This window comes from Nothoprocta perdicaria, unplaced genomic scaffold (assembly GCF_003342845.1).
Source record: "Nothoprocta perdicaria isolate Ctin4 unplaced genomic scaffold, notPer1 scaffold_296, whole genome shotgun sequence".
In the NCBI taxonomy this organism is placed as follows: Eukaryota; Metazoa; Chordata; class Aves; order Tinamiformes; family Tinamidae; genus Nothoprocta; species Nothoprocta perdicaria.
In genome coordinates this window covers 51,411-71,953 of record NW_020455528.1, presented here as the reverse complement: position 1 = coordinate 71,953, position 20,543 = coordinate 51,411, and the positions used below count along the sequence as shown (strand labels likewise).

The 20,543-nt window shown below is 36.8% G+C and overlaps 1 protein-coding gene across 1 annotated transcript in view; it reads right to left on the bottom strand.

Moving 5' to 3' along the window:
- The window catches only part of FAM184A (family with sequence similarity 184 member A), a 56,518-nt gene that overhangs the window by 15,686 nt on the left and 20,289 nt on the right, over window positions 1-20,543 (bottom strand). Inside the window, exons 6-12 of the mRNA XM_026041849.1 lie at window positions 19,815-19,937; window positions 18,095-18,256; window positions 16,116-16,237; window positions 15,775-15,925; window positions 6,768-6,809; window positions 1,532-1,744; window positions 295-448 (exon numbers count right to left, since the gene is read on the bottom strand). Coding sequence (XP_025897634.1) covers window positions 295-448; window positions 1,532-1,744; window positions 6,768-6,809; window positions 15,775-15,925; window positions 16,116-16,237; window positions 18,095-18,256; window positions 19,815-19,937 — 967 coding nt within the window. The remainder of the gene's footprint in view (window positions 1-294; window positions 449-1,531; window positions 1,745-6,767; window positions 6,810-15,774; window positions 15,926-16,115; window positions 16,238-18,094; window positions 18,257-19,814; window positions 19,938-20,543) is intronic.

The window sequence follows — 20,543 nt, the reverse complement described above, 5'->3', positions numbered from 1 at the left end:
TGATTTCTCTGGTAAAGCTTTTGTTGATTTTAACAGGAACAGTTAGGTCTAATTTGGATGCTTTTGAGATGCAGTGCTTTAGCCATTTCAGTTATTATCTACATTTATACTACCCTATTTAGCTTCCATTTATTTTTTATTTACAGTTCTGCACTGTCTAGGCAAAATGCAGGAAGTTTTTGTGTGTGCAATGTACAGATATATTCATGTTAGTGTGGGGGTGTATGCATGCTATATTTCCATGATTAAGAAATAAAGCTTCCCAATCAATTTGTAGATTGGGAAGGGGYATACCTAACATGGCTTTTCCTTCATCCTCCAGCTCAAATCGAAGAGTCTGAAGTTCCTGCTCCATCTCCAACTTGAAACCTTCCATGGCTTGTTTATGTGTTTCTTTCAGTGCCTGAAGTTCTTCTGAATGCTTTTGCTGTAAACGCTCTTCTAACTCCTACAAAATCCAAATGCAGATTAATTATATACCAGTTAAGGGAATTTATAAAATATTGAACAATAATTCAACCGGCAACAAAAATTAGGCACTAGCATACTCTAGAAAGCATTAAAAATGCATTTATATTGCTTGCATTTGCTTCACTCACTAGATTACCACACTACTGTATTTTTTTCTTCTCCATGGCTGGTGGTTATCAGGATAATCTGAGTACAARAAGAGTAGGGCTACCTTGTGCTGTCAGTTGGAAACAGGGAAAAGACAGACAAACAAAAACATCTATGGTTATGTTCAGCCAGAGCAGCTAATTAAGAGCAGATCCATAGAGGGGCCTAGTGTTTACTATAAACATTTGGTGCRGGACAGGGTTACTCTCCATTCAAGTACATGAAGCTTAATGCTGCTGGAGCACATCATCTGATTCCATTTCACACACAGCAAATCCAACTTGCGTGCTCCAAGGCCTCCTTCTGAGGTGAACCAAAGCACAACCAAGGCATAGTAAGTGGGGATAGCTGGGAAACTCCCTTCAAAAGTAAACTCTCAATCTGAACTAAAAGTTTACCCTACGAAGCACCAATGCACTGTCAGAATTCCTACTTCCAAGTAATTTTTAGTCAAGGTATGTAGAAAATATCTTCTAGACACAAACATTACCTTGGAAGCCTCAAAACAGAGCTTATTGGATTTAAAACACAATGAAAATGTAAAATACATCACAAAAGTAATCAGTTAGAATACTGGAAAACATGAAAAACGAGATAAATATAAAAGAAAAACAAATCTCTTCCAGAAGAAACTCAGAACTACAGATAACAATCTCAAGCTACTGTAAAGATATGTGTGTTGATAATCATCATACAAATAATACAAAATAAGAGTAGGAAGCAAGATACTAAGTAACGCCAGTATTAGAGATGACTTTCAATATAACTTAAATAGATTTAGCTGAATAACAACATCACTTAAGTACATTACTTGAAAAGGAAATGTAACATTTGCGTGAATACTTTTCTTTACTAGTTTCCACTGTGTATATAATGCCTAAATCTGTGACATTGTCTATGCCTGGGGACATACCTTTTGCTCTTGTTCTTTTGTTTCTTCCATRTTCTGAAAGGCGAGGATGTGGGCTTCCTGGAGAGACTTGTGCCTTTGCTGATGCTCCTCTTCCAACTCCTGGATCTCCTGCGTCAGCCTCTGTCGCTCCTGACTGAACTGGGCTTGTAGCTGCTGCAAAGAGCTCTGGGACTGGGAAAGCTGCATCTCCAGATTCTGCTTCAGCAATGAGATCTAGCCCACAGAACAGTAAATACCAATTAGTCATTAACACCAACTCTGAAAAAATATTCAGAAGAAAAGGTTTGAAATTTTAAATTCAGCATATTAACTAATAAAGGGACAAGCAACGCTGTCAATCTAGTGAATTGGTTTTTAATATTTTAATCTCAGGGATACAGTCATTACATTGGAATAATTTTGCAAGAGTTCTCATATCTGTAAGTTCATAGTACTGCCATTACTGTTGATACTTCACGGCCAAATTAAGTTATCAAAATTCACTTCTACTTTTTGAATAAAAATAATAAAAATGACACTATCAAGGACTAAGTTCAAACATGTGATTTGCTAAACTAAGCAAACTAAACAAACTGYTAATCGGGGGAAGATGGTGCTAATTTTGTACAGAGAATCCTGCACTTGTTAAGGTAGAAAAATGCTTCAGACAAAGTTGCAGGCTATCTCTTCATATGCTATGGACCTTTCTTACTGGTAGCTGTCTGATTTGAAAAAGAGTATCAAAACATTTTATATCAGAAATCAAATATAACACTTTATGAAACCTTTTTTTGTTAGCTCATGGCAGTGTTTTTGTACTGACTTTCATTTAACACCAAAGCCATTGCAGTCACAAGTACTCATTTTCTTAGAAATGCTTCATATTAGCAGTGATGTTTACACTTCAACAAATATTTTAATATGAGTACGCTGTACTCCTTGAAAGAGTTACATTTTCTTTTTATTACAACCAATGTTATACTCTGTTCTTCACATCAGATAGCATCTTTTCAGACAGATGATACTAAGATGATACTATTCCCTGCAGAGCCAAATGAAAACGAGGTACCTTCCAACTCTAGGCAGAAGATTTTAACAAAAAAAAAAAAGTATTCTGTTACAGTGACTCATCAAAAGAAAAATTAACATTGCCATGGAACAAAGTATTTGAATCCGAAAGAGTATTTTTTAAGTCTGAGAATATTACATACAATTGAATCAAAAGAAAGTTTGATAGTGTCATTTGATTTACTGTATCTTACAGTTAATTATGACAAATAAAGACATTTTGCATCAGCATATTGAATTGTAAAACGTTACATCTCACCACTTAACAAAAAAAACAAACAATAGCAGCATATCAAAGGCAACTTGCAGCACGAACATCACCGTTCAACATATTTTTTTCAGAAGGCCACAGCTTAAGCGGTTTTTAAAGGAAAGAAGCTACATTTAAAGTAAAATTAGCATTAAAAGAAAATCAAAAAAAGCAAATCAAGTTAAATGAAATGACCATGGCCTGCTGCATTTAGAAGTCCCCTGGTTTCTGTGTGCAATATGTATTATTGCATACCTAGACACTACCTTCTAACCATACTACTGCAAGAGCACCTTACTTCAAGGACCTTTGAAGGAGATTAAATTATAWTTGAAGGATTACAGTGAAGACTCGCACTATATTCTATGATCTGAACGATACATGGAAAACCTTTTACTGAGGACATTTAATATTGATGTCACATGCAAACTGTACAATGCCAGACCAAAGGCTGTTTAATGTAGCATCTGCCTCCAGAAATGGCCAACTTTTCCCAACAGGGATGGTAACTCTAAAGTTTACCAACACCCAGCAGCTATATCAGAAGAGATAATCTTGCAAAAAAAAAAAAAAAAAAAAAGGAAGAAAAATCAATTAATACTGTCACTATTGAATATAGTGATAAGCTGTGTCATCCAAAACTAAACTTTTATCATCCACAATATCCTGTGTTGATTCCCACAGCTTCTAATAGAAGAACCAGAAGTTCCCTTTTCATTCACCCATTCTACTCATGTATTTGGAGATCTCCATCACATCTCACCTTATTCTTCCAAACTGGCCAGTTTCTTTCTACCAAATCACTCTTTATATGGAAGTAATTTCATATCAACTATCAGCCTTTTCCTACTTTTCTCCTCTTCTCTCGTATCTCCTTTTAAAGACTGGAGGATCAGAAGAGTGTAGAGTGTTCAAGGTGGGAACAAACAGTGGTTTGATATAGTGCCATGGTTTTAGGTGTTATGTTCTCCATTCCTGTTATTTATTCCTAACGTGTTATTTGCTTTTATGACCACTACTGAACACTGAGTTATGTTTCCATGGAATTACACATATATTCCCCAAATCTAATCTCTTTAACTGTAATGTTCAAGTCAAGGTCTGTCATTTCTATAAAAAAAATTGTTTTATTTGTGAATCACTTAGTATTTATATACACTGAATTTTATCTGCCATTTTATTGCCAAGTTCCTTGTTTTTCTTTCTTCACCTCTCTACAGTTCTTCAACCAACCTTTGTCCTTCCTACTCTACCTTAATACAAACTGCAATCTTTTCCACTGTACTTATTCACAAACAACCTGCAAAAAAAGGATGTTGCACATCAGTAGATGTGATGATCTACTGATGACCTACCAGCTTCACTGTGATAAGGCTGTACTTAATTCCTATCCTTCAACCAGTTGCTTATCTATGAAAAAATTCTTCTCCTATATCATGGAGTTACTTCCTCCAAGGTTTTCTGAAAGATGACTTTGGCAAAAGCATTTTGGAAAACAAAGCAGAYTGTATCAACTGCATCACCCTAAGACAGACTTTTACTGACCCCTCCAAAAAAATAARTTAATTCCAAGACAGGGGTTCCCTTCTCAAAATCTATGTTAAGTCTTCCTAAACAGATCATGGTGCCCACAAATTCTTTATTTCTTATACAGTTTCATAGAATCATAGAATGCTTAAGGTTGGAAGGGACCTCAGAGTTTCTGTGAGTTTATCTTGAAAAGACATTTGGCTTACAGGCTTGTCATTCCTCAGATCTTCTTTAGAGCCCTTATAGAGRCTGCCATCCTACTTGCCCACTCATSAATCCTTATGAATCAATGCAGATACAAGTGAGTAACTACTTACTGGTGCCTGTGTTCAAAAGGATCTTCAAAATGAAATTCTTAAGTGAATAAGTACTCACTTTTTCAGCTTGCTTCACACCATCATTTACATTCTCTCTAAATTGCACAGGAATACACTGGATACAACAACGGGCTCCAGTGTGGTAAATGCTCCTTTTTTGGGCATTCAGAGAGGTATTCAGTGTTCAGACAAGCCAATAACACAGCCATACACTGTATTCTGCTCTTCCTCTTCACTCCTGGAATTTCAAGCCATTGCTGAGGTCAGTTTGCAGCACATCACTGCCAGCATGACCAACCTTGTACTTCTGTGTATATTTTGCAATTTCGTGTTACAATGTATTATTGATGGTCCTTCTCCAGGTCCTTCTCTGAACTCACCTATGATCCCTTCTCATTCCCATCTAATCTTATGCACCTTACATTCACAGTTGGGTCCTTGGCTTTCTCCCTATTTTTGTATTCTTATACCTAAGTGGGTCCTTTTCAGCTTTAAGCCTTGCCTCACTCTTTACTTCCTTTTCCTCTGCCTCACTGTAGAGAAAAACAACCAAAAATATCAAAACTACCAGAAACAAACAGCAATCACCACCACCAAAAAGACCTACCAGACTCTGCCTGGAGTTCCCCTTTCTCCCTAACACCATTTGTAGTATCACAGGGAAGTAAAGCTAACATGACCTTATGAGATTTAGCCTAGCTCCATGCATTAGGTCAGACCAATCACAAACTATGGCTTAAAAAACTCCTCTGAAGGAAGTCACACAAGATCCTCTTCCTCCTCTCTGCTGAGGGAGGGCTGTGACAGAGACACCAAGACTGGACGGATGTTCTGTCCACTCTTACATGCCCCTCTGGCTTCTCGAGGTTGTTCTGTCCCTCCTGACACCAGGAAAAGTAACAGCTCCAGAGAAAACCCTGCTCAGCTCCTGCAGAGCCTCAGGCCATGTAATCATCATACTCTGAAAGGTCTTTCGTGATAACATTCAAAGAGAGTTGAATACAGCTTGGTATCTTGGCCAAATTCACATGGATTTATGAAGATGACGAAAGAGTCTATTATTTTGCCTGAGGTTAAATCTCATCCTCATTTAAATTGTTGTTCCAAATTCTAATTATTCTCACTGTATCATTTATAAACATTTTTAGCAAGGAGAAAACAATTATCTTTTAATATAACTCCTGAAACGTAGGAAATATTTTATCTAAGGAGCGTTTTAGAAGTCTGACATCTAGCCAGGCATCTTAGAAGAAGATGACAAAGATCAGGAATACCCTTCTCAAGAGCAGCTCACACTGCGACCAGATGAAAGTGAGTAGAAAAAACACCACCACCACCAAACTCCAACACAGCCTGAAATACGGCAATCTCTGGAGAGATTCGGCAGGCAAGGCATGATGAGGTTTAAGAGACTTCAACAACCAAGCCAGACATCTAATCGTCCATTCTTAAAAGGATTTTTTGTTTAAAGCAAAACATATACCAAAAAAATGACAGCTWTTTTTAAAGGGAGAACAAAATTAAGAATTTGATTATTCTGTATTTATATCCATACTCTTCGGAGGACATTTTTGAAAGTATTAGTGCCTCCCTTCGCATGTCTTTAGAGCTTCTCAATACTCCTATAATAAGGACTTAAGAGAAAACATCTATCTCTGAACACTACCCTCTGAAACTCCATTACTCATAAGGTTTTCAGCAGATTTATAGTTCAAAAAAACAGTTTTGAGTATTTCAGCTACAATCATGACTTGCACTGCAAAACTGCAAATTATAAGACAGCATCAGTCTCATGCTTTGTGGAAAGCTCTACAATACACATTTGCAATGCCCACAAGCTTGCTTTAAGGATGACAAAAATGCTGTTTATGTTATGAGATGTATGTTAGTGCTTGATGTCCAGTGATATATGCAGTTACACAGATGAATGGATGCAGTACAAAAGCTCCAGAGAAATAGTAGCAAACATGTTCTCTTGAATATTATCACATATTTGATTTTATAAGGCTAAAGCTTTAAAGCAGTATTAGAGGACACGCAGATTTAGTAGTGCAAACATGCCCTTTACAAGCTGTAAGTGCAAATCACTTACATTGCTGATAGATTTATGCAAAGCTTCACCGAGACAGTGCCGCTATGAAGAAAAGATCACAGGAATAAAGGGAAACATTCAGAAATCAACTAAGTAAAAGAAAAAGGGATAAGGAAGGGAGAGCAAAACATAGAACATTAATTATAATTTGACCAGGGAAGAATTAGTTGAAGACTATCTGGATAACATGATAAATAACGTTCAGGATAGCAGTATCATTTCAAAGTAATATTATAATACAACCAAACATTTTTTAAATTATCCAACTGGTTCCTCTTCACCATTACGGCAAATAATTTTGTGGAAAAATCATTGAGCACACCAATTTGCATTACTACTGGAAAAGCTATACATTAAAAAAGTTAATGATCATTTGTGTCTCTGAAATACAAGCATATCAAATACTTAACACATTAAAGATCAGATTTCACTGCTAAAAAAGAGAGATCAAGTTTAGACTCAAATAAAGTAAAATTTATATGAAAATGCTTTATTTTTCTAAGATTTCAGAATGAGAAGGGAATATAAAAGATTTTCTGTAATTACCTACCAAAAAAGAGGTCCTGTACCACCTTGTACCAATGTTGTTAACGAAAAACAAAAATATAAACAAACTGCCAAGTAGATACTTCATATAAAGTATTACTGACCATATGTAAAATTTGCACAGCTAGACAAAGACGCACACACACATGTGCCCAAAGGCTCACAGAGGCACTAGAAACAAAGTCAGAGCAATTTAAAACCCAGCATGACCAATTTCTGCTCTTAAAGTGCACAAACAATTCCCACCTTTAGCACCTACTAGTCAAGATGGCGACAGCAGATCAGAGACAGCAGATTTTTATACCAGCTTGGAAGAGTTCATCTGGGAATGTTTAAAAGGTCAGTTTGTCAAAATTTTACAAGAAAACAGTATTCCTCCTTCTGAATTTATTAAATGATTGGCATAAAAAAAAAGAGTGCAAAATCTCAAATTATCTTATTAAATTTGTAAACTCGTGAGAGTAACACTAGGAGGCACCATACTGCAGCAAAGAACARAGTAGCACATTGACAGCTCCAATTTCTACACCTCATTTTGCCAWTGCCAACCTGAGTAAATCCATCTACTTTTCTGGGATTCCTCTCCCATCCGTCTTGTTTTACTTAGGTTGGAAGCTACGGAGAGCTTGAATGCTCTCAATAAATGTTCTGCTTCTAGAATAGTTAGGATTTAATATCAATGATATACTTAGGCACTTCTGCAGTATGAGAAACAAACATTTATCGGCTGTATATGAGTTGACAAAAATCCAGCAGAAAGGCTAGTAATGTCTTACAATGAGAAGAAACTCCAAGTAAAAATACTTYAGGGAAGCAATGTTCTGAGCTGCGCCCTGCCACGTGCGGAGCACTGCAGGTTGCTTCCTCACGGCGAGTATGGAAATAGGGAAAGAACCGCAGCTGCTGTCAGACCAGTCTCAYGACTGATGGAGCGAAGACGGCCTAGCCCTTTCACTGTGTGAGATTCTACCAAGTTTAAAGGTTTTCCTGAGACAGCGAAAACAGAAGGATCATAGACGATCTTTTGGTTAAGGTTCTGGACTACAGCGCTGCAGGAAAGTTCAATTTTTAGACTGGGCACAGACTGCTTATGTTCCTTGACTCAAAGCAATTTTTCTGCAGCCCACACTTCCTGATTAGGAAGTGAGAACAGGAATTACCTTCTGGAAAATAAATTAACTCCGAGATGCTCATCTACTGCAGTGATGAGAATACGAYCAACATGGAGCCACCCTCAAAGTTATTTTTTAAATAGAGTTGGGCTTACATATTTAACGCTTTTCGGTGCTCAGGCACAAAAACTGAGCATACAAAAAATGCAGCTTATTGATTTTTAACACATTTCAAATACACAGGTAGTTTATAAATCTAGAAGTCCCAGTACCACACCACTATTCAAACGCATTTAATTATGGGTTAATTAGCCAAACATTAGTGCTTGAAAAAGAACGGAAAGAACGGAGAAGATGCCACAGGATTCAATTAAGAAAAACTTCAAGTGTGAAGCTGAGATTAATTTCAGTCAGCATGACAAAGAGCTGAGCTAAAGAAAGCTTGATTTCTTGCCTCAACAAGGCTACAACCCTGAACAATAAATGCTGCTATGTAGAAATAACASTTAAGACTTTTTATGGAATTTACTATGGGACTTTTATTTAAATGAGTGTACTATTACAATTTTAGTAAAGCATCCTTTGAAGGATTAAAGACGGTCGATTTACAAATCTAAAAAATCACTCGTGGTGAATCCCAGGCATTCTTTAGGATCAGTATTCAACTCGCTAACAGTTGGTATTTTCATCATTATTAGGAGACAAGACTTTCATAGAGTACATGCATGATAAATTAGTAAACTATAATGGAGTGCAGCCAATTGGCAGAGGGGATCGACTTTAACAAAATACACAGCAACATTATCAGATGTAGCTCCTTATTAAACAGTACGTGGAACACAGTCAGAATGGAGACCTCCAAAATAAGCTAGCCTACCTGAAATTATTATTAAGATATGGAAGAAGACTTGTATATTCATATTTTAAAGTCTCTATTAAAACAGCAAAGTTTGCATCAAAACAAAACAGATTCAGAGATCTGAAACTTATATTCTTGCTTGGGGTCACCAATTTCATTGAAGTTGCTGGTAGACCCGCAGCAATGACTGTCCCAGGGATCATACATACTTATAACCATAGTAAGGTATTTACCTCCAGAAAGGATGGAATGGCGCAGCATTTCAAGATCTGACTTTGGTACCCAGCTTACCGAGTTTTCAAAACACTGTCATTAATAAATTTTTGTGCTAAGTCCTGAGATCCTACATGGGGAACAGCAACTTGCTGTACCAAGAGCAGTACTAGATTACTACACAGTCCTATCTTACTTTAAGAATGAAATTCAACTGATGCTTCAAATATTTCTGAAGGAAGAAAGCCACCTGTATCTATCACATGTTAGTTTAAAAAAAAATAGTCAGTTTAAAATGCTTATTGAAGAAACTGAASAGACCTTTGGCATAAGTCCATTTTATCCGCTGAAAATAGTAATAAAAAAGTCAACAAAGTAAATTATATCTTTTTGTTTGAAGAGAAAGACTGATTTGTCAGCAGATTCACCATTTCTGCTGGTGCTTATGCAGCTGCTGATTATGCAGAGATTCGGAAAGCAGCTGTTTCTACTCCAATGTTTTGTATTTGCTTGAGGCTTGTGACATACTAGGAATGTAGGAGCTGCACCAAAGGTTGCCCTCACCGGCTGATAGGAAAAAGCAGTATTGAGGGTCCCTTCTTCCATTTCCCTTTCTTCTCTGAAAGAGAAGGCTTCTTCTCTTTATATAAGTATAATTTGAATATAAGTATAATTTGAATATGAAGTTGTGGTGAAAAAAAGTAAAACGCTAAGAAACATACTGAACAGAATGGAGGATAACACAACATAAATGTTTTTTTTTTTCCATAATGAGTATTGTATATAGCAAATTCTTGGTGTTTACAAAATTACTGATGTTCTAAGATTTATGGCAAGATAACAGAAGTAAAAAAAAAAAAAAATGTTAACTGCCAACAAATGAAACCAAAATTATTTTAGACAACAGTTAGGCATGAAGAAAGTACAAAAATAACAGATATCTCAAAAAGAAGTAGTTTGAAGACTCTAATTCCGGTGTTGTAAAAAAAAAAAAAAAGAGAGAGAGAGAGATGCTCGGTGATACTACAGAGTCAAATTGAAAACAGAAAGCCTACAATAAATTTCATAACTTAGGTGAGGAAGCAAAACACCCAAAAAAAAAAAAAAAAGAGAATTTTACCACTGAAATTAGGATGATCTCCCAAATACTACTTAGGTTATAATTGTTGATGATAGGGGAAAAAACAGATTTTGGAAACAATGTAAAAAATAGTTACCTTGGGATATATGGTAATTCTGAAGTATTAAGCATTCAAGGAATACTTCCATGAACGGATATTACCACATTTTTTGCTTATTGTGGCTATAGTTTACATCAGCTAAAGCTGATTTTGGGTAARACACTTAACTAGAAGATCCTCCACTCAGAATATTTGTCTTTAGACTTTTGCAATTTATCCTTTCTCTGGCCCTGTAAGTCTTGCTTCTGTTTTTATTTTCGTCTTTTCCTGCWTTCAAACATACAAAAGTCCATCTTCTTTGATGGAAAAATGGAAGGAGTGCTATTCTGAATATGGCAGTCTGGATTACATGATTATTCTTAGACCCACATACTGAATTTTTGACTTTCTGAATACACAGGTTCCCAACTCAGAATTTAGGAACACTGACAAGATTTCCTCTAAGTCATAACTGAGTGCTGGAATGCTTAAGGCACTGGATCGCAAGTCCTAAGGAGAAACTCCCACAGCTCCCCTTGTTCTCAGCAAGTCCCTAAGGAGCTAGAGCATCGCTCCATTAAGGCCACACTATTAAGAGTTGCAGCCACTTCTGACAAGCTCCCAAGAGCTGCAGAAAGTAGTGTCTAAAAAAAGGTCTAAAGATGGAAAAAAGATGCATACAATCTTATCTTGAACCCCTTTCCCAGATGGTCTGTTTGCTTAGCATATATACACACACACACACACACACACGTTTAATATATATGTGTATATAAATCCTTGGGGCAAAAGGTTTTGAAATAAAGCCTATCATTCACTTGACATCACGTTAGACTTAATATTATGTGGGTACAAAATGCACGAGCAGGGAACTAGCATGGAGAAGCAGCTGGCTTCAAGTTTACATTCCATCTGACACCAATTAGACAAGTATTTACTGTGCTCTTGGCAACATTATGGGAAAGGAAACAAGAGTAGAATGACAGTAYGCTAAATAGTTGATTGGAAAAGGATGCAGAGCCACATGCAGATCTTTCTTATAGATCTTTCTGTAGAAATTTACAGCATCCATTTGACAGTAAACCTTTTTAACCAAGGTTTACCCAGATGGTGGAACATGCCACTAATCCTTGGACCCAGAAATCGGTGTATCTTGATTCTTCTTGTGTAGGTGCAGGCCAGCTCTGAGGTAACCACTTCCATGCAAGCAAATACTGACCCAGTAGTAACCGGCAGTGTCCCTCAGGCCGAGGGCTGATGAGGAGCCACCTCGGTGACACAGAGCACCTTGGCGCTTTTCCACAACCCTCCACCTCACCCAYGGGAGCCGAGTCAGCAGCCAGGACTGGCAACTGTGTACCAGAATATGAGAGAAGGACCAGGGGAGCTGCATGTGCTAGGAAGAAAAAGTTCACCAGTGACCTGGGTTGCAGCAACAAGGCAGAAAATCAGAAGCCGTGGGTCCTGCTCTGTAAGGCAGGGCGCCGCGGGCAGGCAGGCAGGCAGCCTCCTCACCGCACACACAGCGCTTCAACACAGCTCAACTTGCAGCCCCACGTGCTACGCACATGCAAACCAGAACCTGTTTGCTAGTGCTGGGAGAGAGAAGCTTCATTTCACACGAGAAAGACAATACTTGGTAGGTGTTATTGAATTCAAAATTCCTCCTCAGCATTTCCTTAAGATTAGCATCCTTTAGCTAATTTTACCAAACTTAATACACTTTTGAACCAAATCAAATTCTGTGAGATCCAAGGGAGGCCACTGACTGAAAGTTTCTTTTGTTGATCCCTTCCATCCACAACTCCACCCTCTAAACCCAGTCTTTAGTGTTTCACTTCTTAGATCTGAACAGCATTAATTAATTTTCTGGATCTCTAAGAAATGAAGACCTAGTAATTACTTCTCAATTACTTTTAAAAGAGTCTTGAATCCTCTGAGAGCTACAAATTTGAACAATCTAGTTGAGAAAGATTTTGTTTATAATAAAAAATAAATAAAAATAAGTTTCTCATATCCACTTTCAAGATGTTRAAAAAAGGAAAAGACTCCACCATAAAACCAAACTCTTTGACAAGAAATCTCCTACGATCATTTCTGAAATAGGAAAGAGCCTTTGGAAGAGGAAAAATAAGCAAAGGGCTACCAAAGCAGGTAGAGTATACTTTTGTCCATTCTCACTGGAAAATGGTTAGTGCTTCCATTCATACAAGATGGTACCTTAGATTTTACAAAAAATTTTTTCTGCATTTAATTCTTCTGATATTTGAGCAATGCAAAATCAAGCAAGGAAAACAAACGTTTAAAAAAGAGAAAATTCTTTTTATATTGTTCATAGTTGAAGCTTTCTCAGCAGCAAAATGTTTTTAATAAAAGTGCTAAAAGAGCAAGAAGCTAACACATCTGAATTCTCTGCATATTTCATGAAGAAACTCTCACATGGATTGATATTTTGTAAAATTTAAAAGAAAAAAAAAAAAAGGAAAAGCACTTTCCTTTTCAGACTTGGTCTCCAGACACCAAGCCCACTTAACCTACTAACCACAGTGGCTGTAGATGTAAATGATGCTTTACATTTTACCACATTTTGGTAAAAATGTGTTTAAGCTCTTGATCAGCTAAATAGCATTTTTTCCTCACAGAAATTATTTTTCTCCTTACACACTATTTCCACAATCCTGCAAACATTCTATGAGAGACCACTTAATATTAATGGCATAGAAGAGAAATATTGTCTTGCTTTACATCAAACTTACATGTCACTTACCAAAAGTGCAGCAGCCTATAGGAGGCAAACTGGCATAACTCACACAAAAGCTTAAAATACTTTATGGTCATAAATTACCAGGAAACAGCAGTCGTTTCTCTCTCTTTCTTAACAAGTATGAGATGCACTAATACATACTGGAATATAACATACCAGTAGGAGTGCGAGTATATCAACTTATAAAGCAATGCAATGTCTTCCCAATTAAAAAGACACCAGACTGATAGTGAGGTCAAGCACGTCAATTTTCATTATTCGGCACTGGACACGGTACATGAACATGATTTGGGGAGAAGGGGAGATGAACTGGATGCTGTTCACGTTGACTTGAGCAAATTAATATTGTTGCATCCAAGTTGGGACATGATTTAGATGGGAGGACTCCCTGGTGGGCGAGTCCTGGCTTATTGGGCTGGAAGGGGAATAGCCCACAGATCACACACTACCTGTTGGAAGAACAGGCCAGTAGGGACCTAAGAGATTGAGCCATGACAAACACAAAGCCTTGTGCCTGGGATGGGCTCATCTGCAGCCCTAGTACAGACGGGGTCTCACTGGATCTGCAGCGAGGAGCGTGGCGCTCCCGGCGGACGACAGGAGTCAGTTGGCAGCAGGCAGGCAGGCGAGCGGCGCMGCGCTGGCCGCTATGAGCACAAGCACGCGTAACCTGGAGGCAGGGGGAGGCAGCCAGCACCCTGGAGCGGCACCTGTCAGGCTGCAGATGTGCAGCACTGCAGCCAGCGCGGGCAGCCCCAGGACGGGGCGCGCGCTGGTGAATGTGAACAAGCTCAGCGGAGCTCCGCCACCRAGACGGAAGGTGCTGGAGCAGTGCAGGGAGAGCCCGAGGCAGGCAGGTTCCTTCAGTCTGCAGAGAACTTTCAAACCACTATAAATCAACCGTTCAACAGAAACACTGGTAACGGAAATGCAACAAGCAGATAAAAGTGGAAATAAAAATCCTCTACTTTAGTTTTAGTGCTTTTATGAAATGAGACAACTCTTTGGTACAGCAGGAACAACAACAGCCATTTTGCATTCGCAAATTACCTTTTATGTGCACAAATTCTCCAGTAAAACTCTCCGCTTGACTATTACCCTCCCAAGATCTTTGATTCTAAGATTTCATTCACACACATGAAAAAAAAAAAAAACCCTTGTTCACTTGCACCATGTTTATCACACATTTTCCCTTCTGAAACCACAGATTAGTTTTACTGTGGAAGCACTGAAAGGAAGAGATAAGTATTTCAAAAGTAGATTAAAATTACATAAAGATGAACATTTTTGTTGTCATATCACTTGCAAATGGTACTTTACTAGGGAAAAATGCTATCTATAGACTGAAGTAAAGACAGTAAATGGAGCTTGGGCAATGGTAGTAAATGAAACTTRAAAGAATTAAATGAGTCTAAGTCTTTTATTAAATTCACATCATAAAAAGTAACAGACCAAGGACCGTGAAAGCCTGCATACTTTATGAGCTTATGTTACAGAATTTTATAAGCTTACATCTCCTTGGTGACAAAACACAGGAAATTAAAGGTTCCTACAGGAAACTCATGCATGTTTGGTTATTTGAATTCTCAAAGTAGACAGCAAATTTCAAGTTATCCCACAAGCCAACCCATTAAATGGCTGTGATTTCAATCAGTGTCATTTAAGGATTTCCACAATCTGTTTTGCTTATTTTAAAAAATGCACTTGTTCATATTCAGCTGTTCTTTCAAGCTTCAGTCAACAAAACCAGTGCTGCAGCACTTACGGCTTGGAAAAAACCTTAGAAAACCAATAATTTTCGGGAATTATCAAAATGCTAGTATAAATATCAGTATTTATAATCAGTATAATCAGTAAGCCAGTATTTATTTTAAAAAACTCAGTATTTATCAAAAGCTACACCAAAACAACGTTTGAAGCTACTCAAGAGAGTGTGTAAGTGTATTAAATGTGTTGTGGAAGCTACGGGATGTTCTCACTTTGCAGTTCTTTGTACATTATCACTTCCTTAAAGTTAAAAGGTCATCACCAAGCAACCAGCACTGGTAAACATTTGCAAGTCAGTATGTCAGCAAACAGGGAACCAAAAAATATTAACAACAAAGAGATAAATCAACTTCTCGCACCACGTCCAATCCCCAACCCTGATCCCAGGCCTGTGCTGTTCCTTGTCCTTCCTCCCCTACCATATCACTTAAAACTTTCAGTAGTGACTAGGCTTAGAAAGCGTCATGCTACCACATTTCATTCTAAAAACAAGTGCCACAATGAATTTAATGTAGTTAATAGGTAATAAACCATCATCACCTAAACTGTAACAGCCTTCCAATCCTCAAAGGGGCATCATAGTTACCTGGTCTAAAAGGTCTTCAACTTTTTTTTGCCATCCATCCCTGGCTGCATTTTTTTCACGTTCCTTTAGCTGTAATAGCTGGGTCATGGCTGCCTTTTTGTCCTCTTCATGCTGAAGTCTCAGCTCTTCACGAAGCTTATTACACTCCTGTCTAAAAGCAAAGGTGAAATAATTAAAATACCTTGTTAACAAAACAATATATAAACTTGTATATATAATACCTTGACCTTGTATAAGAAGTGAAAAATTAAGGCAAACTGAGCAGCACATTTCACTTGCTATAACACTTGCATATATTTGCTTCCTTATTGAGAGGATAAGGAACAAAAATTAACACTTGCCGAAGATTTTCTGTCCATTTTATTTCCAAGTCACGGGCCATTCTGTCAACTTTGAACTTCTCCTCTTCTCTCATGGCAGCAATCATTAGCTCATGTTGTTGCCTCTCCTGATCTAGTTCTCCCTGCAAACACAAACTTCACAATAGAGACTGATCAGCAGTAAAAAAGTTTTTCAAAGCTCAGATGAATGTTCTTGTAATAAAGTGTCTGTTACTATTGACTTTAAGGCATTGAACTCTTTTACAGTGCATATCATAATTAAACCTGCTAATGCCTTTATTTCTGCTGAATATTTCTTATAGAACCTGATTCTGCATTCTTATAAAAAGCAAGTTTATATTAGGTCTCTTTGGAAGTAAAGACTGCAAATACTATTATACTGCATCACATAACTCAGGTTTGAAACAACTAGAGATCTTGCAGACTAGTGGAATACACGGCTAATTTGGATTTAGAACGAGTTGTTTTGTGTCTTGCACAGTCAAGACCTTTTTCATTTTTTTTTTTCTTGAATCAGTGAATATTCAGTACTTGAAAATCTGAAATTCAAGGTTTAACTATTTGCTGAGCTACAACGTGCCCGTATCTTCTATCAACTTCTTGACAGTACAAGCCTGGAAGACATAGTTTTAGTCTAAATAGAGAAAAAAAATGTAGAATTCATATAACCATTTCTGTTTCAAATTTACAGTATTTAAATAGTACTAGGTATTACCTAAAATTCATACTTACACTGAATATGTCAGTGGTGCTTGCTTTATTCATGAAAAGCAAACCTGACCAGCCTCTAAATTTAATTACCACTTTTCAAGGGAGACAGTCTTTGTAGGCTTTTTTTTCCCATTTATATTTTAAAATCTGCCGAGATAACCATCCTCGCCAATAATCTCTTCTATACGAGCATTTAGATGTTACAATAGTTGAAAAGAGAAGGATCTAGTAATCCCGATAGAAGGTAGGAGAAGTTACAAAATATACAGCAGAAGTTATAAACGATAACAGGGGGCCATACCTGACTAATATTGTTGAAAATAACAACTTTGTGTATTTGTGTGTATGTGTGTGTATATATATATATACACACACACACACCCCAAAGACCCCAATTTAAGTTATTTTTACTAAGAAAGCACCTGACAATAACAGATTAGGGATCTTTTTCTTGAATGTTTGTTGCTCTGCTTCAAATATTTGATGGGATCTTCTAAGTGCGCATTGCTTATTGAGGAATGAAAAAGAAAAGGTTATACTTAGCATTAAAGTCAATGAGCTACTGGAGGATACTGACAGTTTCAGAACTTTACGTTCTCATCACTGCTCTTTTAAAAAAGTTAGTAAAAAAGAAAACATACAATGAAATATTATATGTCATTCTCACATGATTTTAGAGAGGAATAGTATAGCTCAAGGTGGMCACAGAGTTCAGAATGGCAAATAACCCCGCTTCCCAGAAAACTGTTTTTAGAGGTGYATGCATCTTAAATGATCCATTCTGAGACCTGCTTTGTGTATACAGAAGCTTTACAACTTCCATACTATATATGCTATAATAGATATAGCTATAAGCTATACGATTTTTCCCTGCACAGACACAAAACTGCCTGGAATAGCACTGGTGTAACCCACATCCTTCTTACATTCTCATGAAATTCTGCTAACTCAAACCACTGAAAAATCTGATTCTCGATCTATTTTATAGGGACATATTGTACTTTGGCACCTAAAGTTTTTATTAACTAGAGAGATATGTTTTTAACTATAACCATTTAATAATAGACATGTTCTTTAAAAGAAAGAAAATAAAAGAAAAAAAACAGACTTTTGATCTCTACTTGAAAAATGAAATAGTCCATTTCTGTGAAACCACATGGAACTCCTTTTATAAAAGGTACTGTATAACATTTTTTGCCTTTTTGGCAACAAAACCAAAATCACTATGACAGTAATTTGCATAATTTATTCTCCAACATTATGGTTACCTCAACATTATACAATGAATCTGTGGTTTCTCGCAATCTTGCTCTAGTTAATTCTAGTTCTTTTTGGAGTATTTCCTGAGCTTCTTGAAGACTGGAAATATGTCCTTCTGCAGTTCCAAGGCCTTGCTCACTTTTTCTTACAAGGTCCTGTAGACGACACACCTACAACACAGAAAAAAATATGTATCATTTAAGTAATTACTACTCATGGCAGACAGAAAAATCACTGTGTTTTCATTTTCTTCTAGGAATTTCTAATTTCATCACAAACTACTACTTTTCACTGCACAGCCTCTTCTCCTTTCATACTACTTAATGATCATGAATTATAAAATGAAATTCCATAATGTCATAAATTTAAATATAAATATTCATATTCAAGGATTTTACAAAAAAACTCCATTCTATATTTGAAGCATTTTGCAAAGTACTAGGTTATCTAAAATTCATGAAATAACCTGGAGTTCTATTAGGGGAAAAAAACATGCTGTACACAATTCAAAATCATGATGATAATCGTTTTTAAATTCACAAAATCTAATACGTATCTTTCACTAGGATACATTCCTCTGTCTTCAGATTGCTACCTGCCTGTGAATTAGCCCATTTAAAGCTCAAATATCTGTAGAGAATAGCATGATCAGTTTTGTAACTGCTGTGTAACAGAGCATTTCTCTCTGTGCCTTAGCTCCCCATCTCTCAACTATTATTAGACAAAATATTAGACAAAATTGTTAAACATCCATAGGAAAGTAAACAATTATCTAAATAAGTTGGAAAACAGAACAAAGGGAGGGCAAATGGCAGGGGAAACAAAAACAGCAGCCAGTAGGAAACGATGTTTCTGCAGAAGCCTCTGTATGTTAAGCATAACCCAGGAAAAAAAGATTAAATCCTGAGTGCATGCCTATGTTCCCTTGCATTATATGCAATTACAACTAGTAATTTCCTATGAAATGCTATTACTTGAGTAAGAATTTCTTTCTGAAAATGAAAAACTCAGAAAATAGCCTTGAAAACTGAGTTTATTCTCAAGTTGCATCATTCTAGCTGGTGCCTTTGCCGTCAACAGCGTATGTTTCTCAGGTACTCATTCATGAGTCATTTGGATGAAACTAGTTTAAAAATGAGTGTATGACAGCCAAGCAAAAGACCAAAATAATCAATTTGTAAGAATATTTATTCAGAAATAAAGCTGTACTGAGAGTAGAATTAAAACAGACTGCAATATCAATATATTGATACAGAAAAAAATAAATTTGCTCTTAAAATAAGAATTACAAGTCATCTGTTTTTGGAAATATCTGAAGACCATTTGCAAGTAAGGAAATTAAGCAGGATTTACAATATACTAAATACTAAAAATGAACAATTGTGTTTAAAATCTGGCCTAATTTTTGCTCTCTCTCTCAAAATATGTTGTGTGTAGAAACTGAGTACTTAATATGAAGATAAGCAGAGCTAAAATAAGAAAGACTTTACACAGATTCTTTTTTTATTTAAATATCTCTTTTTATTTTCTGTAAGAAAAGTTACTGGCCTGCTTCTGAGCCTTGATTTTATCATTTCACTTTAAATAGACATAATGCACTAAAGAGGCTGAAGAGCATAAGCCTGGCCTAGCATGGACTCTAAACATGAATCGAGCATGAGAACACTATTGATTAGATGTGGTCTAATGCACTTGGCTGCTAGCTGATCTCATTAAGTTGATTCTTGCCTCCTGGTTGGCCGAAGTCAGTTTGGTTGTCAGTTCTTCCCGGAGGTTTTCCAACTGCTGTCGGAGCTGACTCTTATCCTCCTCCAGGTGCAGTTTTTCCTTCTCAAACTGCTGCTCCAACTCCTTCAGAAATAAGAAAAAGGGGGGATACATCAAACACTTGCCATATGGGTATCATGTAGCACAGCTATGAGAATGCTTGCAAACTGCAAGCTGCACTGGTCTAGGCAATGGGAGTGAAGAGAACTGCAGTTTCCTCTGCTGCCCACCTGAAACACAAGTGTTACATTGAAGCAGTCTACTTGAGACATGTAACAAAGGGAAACAGTTCAGGATATTCTACAGTATCTTATACTAGCCATGACTCTAACAAGAACTGCCATTAAGTAAACGACATCAGTAAAAAAGGAAAATTCCCTGCCCTTGTCAATTCAAACTTTGATGTGACTGTTAGCATTCCACTGCTCCGTAACATCCAAAGATTCAAATTAAAAATATATCGAATGGTATATTTTTGGTTCTGCATAGATAATTACTCCAGAGTAATGAAGACCATTTTTATCTAAACCATCATTTTTGATACTACTTTCAAAATGCCTTTAGCACTCTGATTACTCCTATATATCCACTTGGTAAAATGTAATTTTTAAGGCACTGAAAGTTAAGTCAGTAATTTTCAGTAGCAAATTTCTTCCAGGTGCTGTACAAGATCAAATTAAGCAGGTATTT